Here is an 11,211-nt window from a genome sequence, read left to right on the forward strand (position 1 = left end):
GTGCCGGCATGAGCTCTTCTTCCCTTGTCTCTCTTCCACACAGGGCAGTTTTCCCTAATTGCTGTACACAGACATTACCATCCGCATTAGACACAGAAAGATGGGCTTCCAGTGTTACAGAGGGCCTGCCAAAATCTAGATGACTCCAGAGCCCAGAATATGCCCCTTAAACTCACAGAATGCATAACTGAATGCCAGTCATTGAGAACAATGTACAAGTCCTGGTTTGGGTTCTGAGGAAAGAACCTCTCCATGTTATTTCCATATCCTAGTACATAGGAAGCGTTCAATTTTCCGGCTGTGAAGAACTAGCAATCTTTCTGAAGACCTCTTTGTTGGGCTAGGGCTGGAATACAGAACCCTGAGGCAGGTGGCCACAATGCCTGAGCTCCCAACCTCCTACAAAGGCTCAAAGGGAAAAATTCTGGAGGCTGTGCACAGGTCAGACACGGCAACTTTGGCAAGTCTTATGGAGTGTCATTCTTGGAGGAGTAAAGGTCTATGCAGAGTACTGGCAACAGAGAAGATGTAAACATGACTCCGTCCATTCAGGAAAGACAGAACACAAACCACATGATAGTTGGAGAGGGCAGAGATTCAAATGCAATACTGTTCCTGGTACCGAGAGCGCTTTGAAGCTTTGGAGTGGTCAAATAGGCTGGAATCTGAAAAACCATCAAAACTGACAATGCAGAGATTGGGCAAAATTTTTGCATTTTAGGGTTACTCTTAATACTGGCAGGTGAAGCTGTAGCAATTCACTAGATAAACACCCATTCTCTCTCAAACCTTTAGGAGCCCAAATAGTACCTTGCAAGTTCATTAACCTCAGAGAGAACTTCAGAAACATTCCTTTCTTAACTAAGGCTAAATGCTATAGCCAGTTATTTAACTATACACCTGACACACCTGAAGTCCCTCATCAACACCCAGGCAAGATTTTAAGAAACCGGATGAAAGCAGACCTTTTTGGTTTGTAATCAACTTGAGTTACAGAATAAGAACACGAGATCTAAGGAAAGCCACTGTAATGAGCAACATCTGTTTTGTGAGTAGGGGGGGCAAATGCAGAAGGAAACATCCAACACAAATTTGAAGCAACAGCTACAAAAAAGGGCAGATTTCAATGCTTCAATTTTAAAAACAAAAATTTAGGTTAATATTAAAGCAGAGACAAAAAATAATTTTAACATTGTTTTAATCACGTAACATAGCTGCTTCAAACAGGAAGTTTTAAGACAGTTGAATACAGCAAAGTGAAAGATCACTCTATTAGGATAGCGGCTATGAATAAACTCCTTACTATGTGGATTTGAATTCCACTGAAAGTTTGGCACTAGACTGAACAGTGGTCTAAGCCAAAATTTTCTCTTTAGTGTTTAGAAGCCTTGTAAGTTTTCCTTCAGACTTAAGGGTGGGGGGGGAGGAAGAAAAAGGGAAAAAAACCCTCTAGAACAGAACCTCATTAGCCTGATAGTGAGTACGCTGAATGCAACTTGATCCCCCCTAAACAATTCCAGATAATGGCAAAAATTTAAAATCTGGGTGAGACATGAATTTGCAAAAACCTCTTCTCTTTGGTGCGACAAAGCACATTCCCTCCAGGCAAGTATATGGCTCTCCTTCAATCTCATCAAAATCTATCAAGAAAGGAAGCTGGAGACCAATTTGTACCTCTCCAGTAAGACTGCCAGGGTTTAATTTCTTAAAATATCAAGCTAACAAGGTTTTATTATACCAAATGCTTATATAATTTCAATGTGAAAAAAACTTACATACATTTGTTAAGGTCTCATTGTAATCTGTGAGATGGATCACAAAGAAGTGAATGATATAAGCCAGTGCTCCAAAAATAATTCACTCCATGCATTTTGATTCCCATAGTGTACTTTCTGTGTAAATCTGCATCCTCAAGATGATTTCTCAGATGCAGTCATAAGCCCTTCTATCAAGTGAGTTTACATCAGCAAATTGGGCAAGCAGATCACAACAAGTTATTTCCAAATCTAAAGCCCAGGATGGGCTGGGTCAGGCCCTAGTCACCTGCTTTCAGTTGCCATCATCACAGACTTCCTGGGTATCTCACAATATTCATTGTGAAAATAAAAAACACCCCAAGTCTTACACCAAAATATAGGCTCTTAGAAGTATGCTTTTAGCTTTTTTTAAAAAATAAGACATTTTGGGGGGTGGGGGGAATCTAAGATATAGTTAACACTTATTTTGGCAAGATAGCAATAAAAACCAAAAAAGTATAAGCTATGTATCCAAATGAAGAAGTCATCAAAGAACCAGTTTATCAGGGGAAAAATCCACACTCAACAAAAGATACAGCATGTCTAAATATTTCGAAATTGCAATTTGAATCAAGAGTAAATGCTGAAAAATTATGCTCAGTTTTTGCTAGAGATCAAGTGTACCTTTTCCTGCTTCCCCCAAATAAAATCGTAGAGCTTACTAATCACTCCCCAAAGTTTCAGTTTTCTCTCAGTATAAAGAGCTACATACACATAATAAAATGCTTATATGTTAATGTAGTAATTTCCCTGGCTCATCCAACGTGCAATGCACATGACTTCAAAGACTACAATTTGGGGCAAGTATAGAAGAAATGAAAAAAAACACAATTCAAGTTTCAAAATCTGTTCTTAAATTATTTATAGGACACTCAGGTCATTTTAACATCTCAGTAAGATAAAGGTGTTGCACTGTCATTTGATTATCAGTCCACCTTGGCATGGGAAGAATGTACATTACCAGATGCCAATCTGAGGGACTAGAAATAAGACTTAAAAGTACTACATTTCTTAATGATTAAGGTATTGATAAGCTTATGTTCATGTTCTGCCGAGACCTCTTTACAGTCTCAGCACCTAACAGTATCTAACAGGCTCTAATAATCCTATCAGATTAAACGATGGTGCAACATTTTTTAAAGGAGCCAATTATTTCAGTTTACTTAAGTCATTCAGAGCCAAAAATCTGAAGAACGACCAAAATCAAATCTTTATTTTTATAATTGTATAAATGTGACCCAAATGTGTCCACCACTAAATTTTCAAAAAGAAACATGCTGTAAATAAGCAAACTACATCTGCTCACTGATATGTGTATGGACTCCCTAGATGTCTTGTTGGGTTTAAATACAGACCACTCACAGCAATACATTTTTAGTAGAAAGTGTAGCGTGACGTTAAGCCATTTTAGCTTTTGCACATACGTGTTGCACTTCTGGCTGATGATGCAGAAAGATTCTCAGCATTACACTGCTAAGCTGGGCTGCACCCACCCCCTTTAAATGGCATCAATATCAAGGTCATCGTCCTTGTTGTCAGACTTTACAGCTTCCACTTTCGGTACACTGGCAGTCTTTGAATACACCACCTGATAAAACGAAGATTTTTGATTGTAAACCTTTATCCCAGTAAACCTCCTTATAAAATAAAAACAGTAATAAGTCAATGGTCAGCAAAGGACAAAAACTACCTAGAGACAGCCATTATTCTTCATGAAAATGTGTGTGTATGTAAGAACTAAGTTAGCCCTCCGCAGCCTGACAGTACCTTCTTTTTATGGATGATCACCCCTATACTTAGGTTAAATAACCTCTCCCTTTGGAAATTCAGACAATGTTTATTTGTAATCAATGTCTGGGGGTAGGAGAGATTTCCAGCACCTTTTCTATTAATGTGATTACTTTCCAAATTAAGAGGCTGTTATTACCCAATACTGGCATTTTATAATTCTCCAACACCCACCACTAACACTGTATTTAACGATTTCCCCAGCGTTTACCTCAATGTTCTCATCTTCATCATCATCTTCACCACCGGAAGATTCTTCCTCTGCTTCCTTCAACCATTTTATAAAAGGTTCCGCTTTGACACGAATCTCTTTGGCAAGTTCTTTTGAGACATATTTCTTAGAGGCCTATAAAGTGTTCAGTATAATTTTCTTACTTCAAGGAATTTAAAATAATGCGAGTCATTTATATAATTGCCCAAACCCATCTCTTTGAGGGGACTGGGCCACATCCTAATCTTGACCCCTCAGCAGAATAAATGTATTCAGCACAAAGTATTAGAGTGTAAGGTTTTCTAAAACCCTTACTAGAAAGCTACCATGATGAGAATCACCCTACAGGTTTTACCAGTCAAGCATGTACAAACTAGGTATTAGTAGTTAACTACTTCCAAAAAAGCCCCAATACTTCTAATCTTAAAGAGCCATTTAAATATTCCCCACCTTTTCTGACCAGCTAATGATGACTTCTTCCTCCAAAAGGTCTGCATCATACATCTCCTTCAAGATATGCGGAATCTTGGAGATGAGCTGAGCTTGATGCATTGCTACCACACACTCCAAGCCATGAAGAAGGTACCGTTGAGCTTTTTTGTTGTTGTGACAAAACTGCAAATAAATATCTCAGCATTAACAAGCTTTCTGAGATGCTCTAAGTTGACAATTCTAATATATGTTCTAAATATATTTATTGCCTTAGATATTGTTCTTTGAAGCCATGGCCCTACAGCAGTCGTTCAACAAGGTCAATGCTTAAAGATCTCTGATTTACTTCACGTATAAGGGACTACATGCACCATTTTCCAGGTACTCCCGTTCCTGTTAAGGTAGATCAATTATCTCCATTTTCAGGATGACAGGATAAACGAGGTTAAATCAGTTATTTCCAAGGTCACACAGCTGTAAAATCTTATGAATCTAGAATGATTCGCTTACTCGTAAGAAATGGCGCCTGTATTTCTTAATTTGCTCTCTAATTTTCTCATTAAAAAGAACTTCAGTCAGAACAAGAGGGCCCATGGCTTTTACATCCAGTCTTTCTGCTTCAGCTACAATTTCTTTGTCAGATGAGTCAATAACACCCTCTTCTTTCTTTTTCTGCAAATAAGAGGAAGCAATTCAGTGAGACGGAGGCACATTTTGCTCTAGAGATACCACAGTCCCTGCTCTTACGAACTCTTCCCCTACCAAATTCAAGAAGGTTCTAGGACTTGTAAATACACACCTGCCAAGGACAGTGCCTGGAACCACCCTCAAAAAAATTTCTGAACAAATAGTAGTAGTAAAGGTGAGACTTGTATTTGAGTATTTCAAAAGAAAGCATGGAAAAAACACAACAAACTACCTGCCAAGTACCCAGCTTAAAGTAATATCTAACAAAGCTCAAGGATGGGTAGAAGCTGACTTAGTATGATCACAAAATGTTTAACTGCTCTTGAAGCAAGTATTTTACCTTAACAAAATCAAACAGGATATTGACACGCTCTTCAACCGTCCTTTCCAAATCATCACTGAGGGTTAAAACTTTCGCGTGGTCACTGATTTCGTCCATTCTTCGCCTTTGAGCTTCCTCTGTTGTATCCTCCCCCCAATCATCATCTTCCTCTTCTTCCACGGCATGCGGGGGACTGATTTCACTGGGGGGTGGTGGTGGGGGTGGTGTCTCACTGCTGGACACGGAGCCGTTTTCCTTGTCTTTGCCCTTTCTATTTTTCTTTTCCTTCTCTTTCTTTCCTGTACCACTATCACTATTCTCTATAGGGACAAAAAGGAAATAAAGTTTAGTACCGTAAAGTATATTACACCTTGTCACCCATCATAAACATTTAAAATCTTGCCCTTTTGCTTTGAAACCCTTCCCTCAGAAAACCACACACAGAATGCTACCTATAATTCTGAAAGAATCCACAAATCAAATTCATCCACTGTATTTCACAGGTAAGCAACTCAAGCTGAGAATGGAATGTCCCTACCTACCAGTGGTATTAACTATTGGGTAAAATTAAGACAGAGTGGTAATACCTCAGAAGAACAGGTAGTTAAAGTGGCACTCACGACCCTCTCCTTCCATCCCTCATGAACTTAAACGAGGGTATTGAACTGCACTTTAGCCAACAGATGGAACACTGTTTAAGCCTATATAACGGCTTGTCTCACGGAGAGGAGAACACCGGAATAGGTTAGACTTTCTTGCTATAGCAAGCTCAAATTGTGTCAGAGTTTTGATCATCTGCCACAGAGTGTTGCTTGCATGCTCTAAAACCACTTTAGCTTAATGAGCAAAGACTCGCATTTACACAACAGTTTTCCGGAAGTCGATCCTTTACTAGGATCCCATTACAATTTGTTTTACAGTATTTCATACATCCTAAGACAGGTCTTGAAAATCGAGAACGTGGTAGAGTTTAATTGGCAGCCTGTACTTCACCTTTAACAATACATAAAACAGTACATTTAACAAAAAAGTTCAAAATTCAGTAAAAAATGGCACAATGACTAGAAATTTCTTAAACAGTTGACCTTTGGACAACACAGGTTTAAACCACACAGATCCATTTATATGGAATTTTTTTCCTCAATAAATACACACTACAGTATTACACCATCCACGGTTGGTTGAACCCTGGATGTAGAAGGCTGACGCTATTGTTATAGGCACATTTTCACTTGCGCAGGTATTCAAAGGTCTACCTCACTCCAGTTTTACAGCAGTAAAGAAACTTCCACTGTTCCCAACAATCAGGTGCTCTATGCCAGGAGTTCAGAAATTACCGTAAGCACTTACCAGGTGGGTTTTTGAGGATGAATGTGCACAGTTTATGATGTGTGTCAAGCATGCCTCGATAGCCACAGGCTTTACAAGAATTACCTATTGTTTGTTTCTTTGGATTGACATGCTGCCGAAGAAGCAAAAATAAGTGTGTCAACCATAACATATGATGAAAATTCTGTGAGGAACAAAATATGAAAGGATCTAGCCATCAGAAGGCATCTAAAACACAAGTCTAACATCCAAAGAATTTTTTTTAACATAAAATCAGTATGGAAATACCTGCAAAATTTGATGTTTGCTCTGCCTTCCCGGGAACATAATTTGCTGACATCAAAGAAACAGATACAGTTTTTTGTTTTACTGACAAAAACCTCAAAGGCACTCACCAGATCCGTTTCAGGATTCTCACACTCAGGACAGAGAACAAATTTTTTAATGAATCCATCCAACATGTCTTGCAGCTTATTCGCCTCATGAGATCCATTGACAATGTAACGGTCATTCTTAACATCAAACTGGGTCTGTGCTCCCAGTTCACAACCAAAATATTTGGTGGGATCTATTTGGGGAAGAAAGTCTGACTCATCAGAGTTACAACTACATCAACCTTCGGCTGATCACCCTCATTCATACAGATATCGCTCTGTATTTTTAAGTTGCTAGATTCAAAAAAATATGTTGCTCAGATAGTTTTTTATACTAGTAACAACTAACACATCAATGAGTTTTAAGCCCAAATTTCCACTGGACCCAGAAGTTAATCAACATACAATTCAGTCAAGATTTTGCAGACCAGAAATCATCACGTTTATGTCAATAAAATGCCTCTTTAGACTTCTTTCAGGAGGCCTTACTTACACGTTGGAGGCCGATTAAGCGCTTTGGCTACGTCAACCATGTTGACTATAACTGTCTTGATTCCATTTCCTTTGCCCTCAACCTAAAGGAAGTAAGAAGTTTAATTTTGCGCGTCTACCCTGGGAGAAGCAATCTTCAATAATCTATGAAAAAAAGTTTAGGACTTGCTACTAAAATGAAGATGAACATTACCTTGGCAATCAGACGGGGCATCTTGTAGCGATAGAACTGGTCTGACACGCTGCGGTTGACGTTGACAGACATTTTGGCTTATTAGTGGCTTTATCAATAAGATGAAGAGATCTTTGATTGCAACTTTTTGGTATCCTCTGTCTGGAGAAGAAGGGATGACATAAACGACTGCAAGAGTTCTCGGTCTCTGACATGAAAAATTTTTCGCCACTGAGGCTGTAAGCTTCTTGCTTGTGTGCTATGTTTCCCCAATACAGGTACCAATGGCTGCGCAACAGCTCTGAAAGAGAGGAGAGAGAAACAAGTCCCCCACGTTTAACGCGATTCCTGCATTAAGACACCTCCCTGTCCGTTCCGTTGAATCACGCCTAAGGCTCCAACGTTAAAAGCATCTGTGTTACGCAGAAACCAGCTCTCAGACTCACGGGGCACCTGCAGCAACATAAAAGGCCTCCATTTGGACGAAGATGGGATTCTGGGAGACACCAGACTGAAACGACAACCAACTACGGCGCTTCAGCTGCTCTGGGTTTTTATCCGACCAGTCACCCCGTCAACGGCCGGCTTCGGCCGAGGGGCCGTGTTTTCACGACCGCCGAGGAACGAACACAGGCCTCTCCTCTCCCCAACCCAGCCCGTGCTGTCAACAAACTTGTGAAACATCCCTCGACGACCGAAGGCTGTACAGCTGTTCTTCACGGTCAAGCTGCGCCTTCGGCAGCCAGGGCTTACTTCAGAGCCACCAGTCTCCAAATACCCCCACGGAACACGGCCTCGCGGGACGCCCGCCCCGACCGCTACCTCGTCCCTTCCTCTTCTCTACGCACACGCACCGGCAACCTTCGCTCCCGTGCCCGCACCCGTCGTTCCCTCCGGGGCTGTCAGGGCTGAGCCGGCGGCCCCCGCGAGCCGGGCGCGGCGGAGGCGCAACGTCGCCAGCTTCCCCGGCGCCCGCGGCAGCCCCGCCATGTGCGCCGCCCGGCGGGGGAAACGAAACCGGCCGAGGGGCGCCGGCTCGGCCGCCCCCGCCCCCGCCCCGCCGCGGCAATGACTCAGGAATGCAGGAATTAAGCCTGAGTCAGCCCCGGGCGGCGGCGGGCCCGCGAGGCGCGCTCCCGCGAGGCCTGGGTGGGGGTGGGGTACAGGCGGGGGCGGGGGGGGGTGAGGACAGGAGGGGACGCTGCGCCCAGCCCCGCCGCCCGCCCGCCCGCCCGCCCAAACTGCGCCACACACGCGCGTTCACGAACACACACGCGCGCGCGCGCGGGTCACGCGGCGCGCCGCCATCTTGTGCGGCCGCCATCTCCCCACCGGCCCGCCGACTCACCGTTTTCGTCAAATAAAGACATAAACCCAACGCTGCTCGCCCGGGACTGGGATGAAGTGAGGCGCGCGCGAACCCGAGTCCGAGGAGCGGCGGCGGAGGCAGCGGAGGCAGCGCAGCGAGCAGCGGCCGGGCCAGGCGCCGCCGAGCAGCGGGGAGGGGCTGTCCCAGCGACGTCCGGGGTCCACACCCTTCAGCGCCCGGGGCCTGGCGACCTGGCGCGGAGAGAAGGCGCAGTGAGCCGCGGGCGTCGGGGCGCCTTCCCCGCCAACTAGCGGCCCGCGGGAGTCGAGGGGGCGGGGAGAACGGGGGACCGGGCGCGGGGCTCCCACCCCTCCACTGGACTCACCTCTGGAATGTTCTCGCTGTGACTGAACAACGCCGCCGCCGCGCTCAAGCTACCCTCGGCCCCAGCGCCCGCCCCCCGCGCCAGGCCGCACAGCCCATTGGCTGGCCGTCCACCCGAGCTCGCTCGTCATTGGCCGGCATTCCGCGTCAGTCGCGTCTTTCCCCGCCCCTTCTGCTCTCTGAGGCTCCGCTCGCCGCCTCGGCCCGCCTGCAGCCCTGCATCCCGGCTTCCTTCTCTCGCTTTCCCCTCCCCCGCTTTTCCCAGAGGCCTTCGCGGGCTCGCGAGAGTGGGCGGGCCGCGGCGGCGAAGCTCTCCCGCTGCTTCGCGTTTTGTCGGTTTGGGTGCTCGAGGAAGATGGCGGTTGGCCCCCCCTCCCCCGCCTGCTCGGCCGAGGCGTTGCGGCTCCCGAGGCCGCGTTCCCGCACGAGTTCCCGCGTCGGGCGGGGGAACTCTCGGGGGTTTCTCTCTGCCCCTTCCGTTCCTTGGGGACGCCCGTCGTTGAGTCTTGAGAAAAAAGTTGCTTTTCCTCCCCACTCCCCTAGGCCTGGGCAAAGGGCGAAGGTTGGAGGGCCTGGGTGTTTCATCTCTGGTGCCGCCTTTTATCCTCCGAAGCTCAGGTGTGCGTGGCCGCGGCGACCGTGACTCAACCGCCCGCCTCGCTCCCTCCCCGGCGCCCGGCCTGCAAGCCTAGCTTGGCTGGTCGCTCACGTCCACCCGTTTTCTAAAGAGGAAAGCACCAAATTAGTTCGTAACTCCGGGGCCTCCTGAAAGCGATCCTGGGGCTGGGGGAGGGGGTCCTCCATGTTCTCGTGCTCCACCGTCACTTTGCTGAAAATAAGCCTCACATCAGGTTACCGTTTGTGGAAGCCTCTCCAGTGTTTACAAATTGACTTCCTTGCCGGGCAAAGGATAGCCGAAAGCAGGTGTTCCTAACGAGGTTCCAGTGTATTCGCTCGAAAACGATTACTATTTACAAAGAGCCTCTCATATTTTAGTTCTGTTCATGTGATTACAGAAACTCGCCAATTCTTTCAGCTATTTATATTTTGTGTAAAATTTCGGTTGCGACTGTAAAAATGCACTGAGTCCCCTCTGAAATGTGAAAACATACTTGACTCTAGAGCAAGAGCGAAATAACTGAGCGGTTGGAGCAGTGTCCTGGGCGGCAGTGTGGTTTCCCGGGCCTGGATGAAATAGCGATGTTACTGAGGACAGGGTGAGGTGGATAAGGGGCTGACCTTTGTTTTACAGCATTCGAATTTGCAAGGTTAGAATTGAAAGATGTTTTGATTTTTATCAAAGTTGAAGATTAGTCTTCCATGGTTTTATAAGCTTTGCAAACCACTTAAAAATTGACAGTGTCGGCTTCCCTGGTGGCACCATGGTTAAGAATCCACCTGCCAGTGCAGGGGACACGGGTTCGAGCCCTGGTCCAGGAAGGTCCCACATGCCGCGGAGCAACTAAGCCCGTGCGCCACAACTACTGAGCCTGCGCCCTAGAGCCCGTGCTCCGCAACAAGAGAAGCCACCGCAGTGAGAAGCCCGGGCACTGCAACGAAGAGAAACCTCCGCTCGCCGCAACTAGAGAAAGCCTGCATGCAGCAACGAAGACCCAATGCAGCCAAAAATAAATTAATTAATTAAAAAAAAATGGACAGTGTCAGTGGGGAGAATTAATCAAAGGGATGATCCAGAATTGAGAGAAGTGATTTGTTCATTGCTGCAGGGGCTTTTGTTGTAATCACACAGTGTATACGTTGGTGTGTAATCATTAAACCAAATGCATAATGCTTTATGGGTACCCGGGTTCCCGTCAGATAAACTAGAAAGATAGATCCCAAACGTGCTTCTCTGGTTCTCGCTGGGGCTTGTCTTAGCCGTATTGAAACTGAGTTTTTGCATGGCTGCAGACAA

The 11,211-nt window shown here is 45.4% G+C and overlaps 1 protein-coding gene and 1 non-coding gene across 2 annotated transcripts; both read right to left on the minus strand.

Moving 5' to 3' along the window:
• Positions 1-1,181: 1,181 nt before the first annotated feature.
• Positions 1,182-9,402, minus strand: EIF5 (eukaryotic translation initiation factor 5). The gene is made up of 11 exons (XM_060095586.1): positions 9,298-9,402; positions 8,952-9,163; positions 7,625-7,904; positions 7,433-7,514; positions 6,961-7,133; positions 6,587-6,698; positions 5,255-5,556; positions 4,738-4,899; positions 4,246-4,410; positions 3,796-3,930; positions 1,182-3,384 (listed from the first exon to the last, which is right to left on the minus strand). Exons 3-11 carry the CDS (start codon positions 7,694-7,696, stop codon positions 3,295-3,297), a joined length of 1,293 nt encoding a protein of 430 aa, XP_059951569.1. The 5' UTR covers positions 7,697-7,904; positions 8,952-9,163; positions 9,298-9,402; the 3' UTR covers positions 1,182-3,294.
• LOC132489665 (small nucleolar RNA SNORA28) lies at positions 5,927-6,050 on the minus strand. Its single transcript, XR_009532058.1, has one exon. It is a non-coding gene; the product is annotated as a small nucleolar RNA SNORA28 (small nucleolar RNA).
• Positions 9,403-11,211: the final 1,809 nt, after the last annotated feature.

This window comes from Mesoplodon densirostris, chromosome 4, assembly GCF_025265405.1.
Source record: "Mesoplodon densirostris isolate mMesDen1 chromosome 4, mMesDen1 primary haplotype, whole genome shotgun sequence".
In the NCBI taxonomy this organism is placed as follows: domain Eukaryota; kingdom Metazoa; phylum Chordata; class Mammalia; order Artiodactyla; family Ziphiidae; genus Mesoplodon; species Mesoplodon densirostris.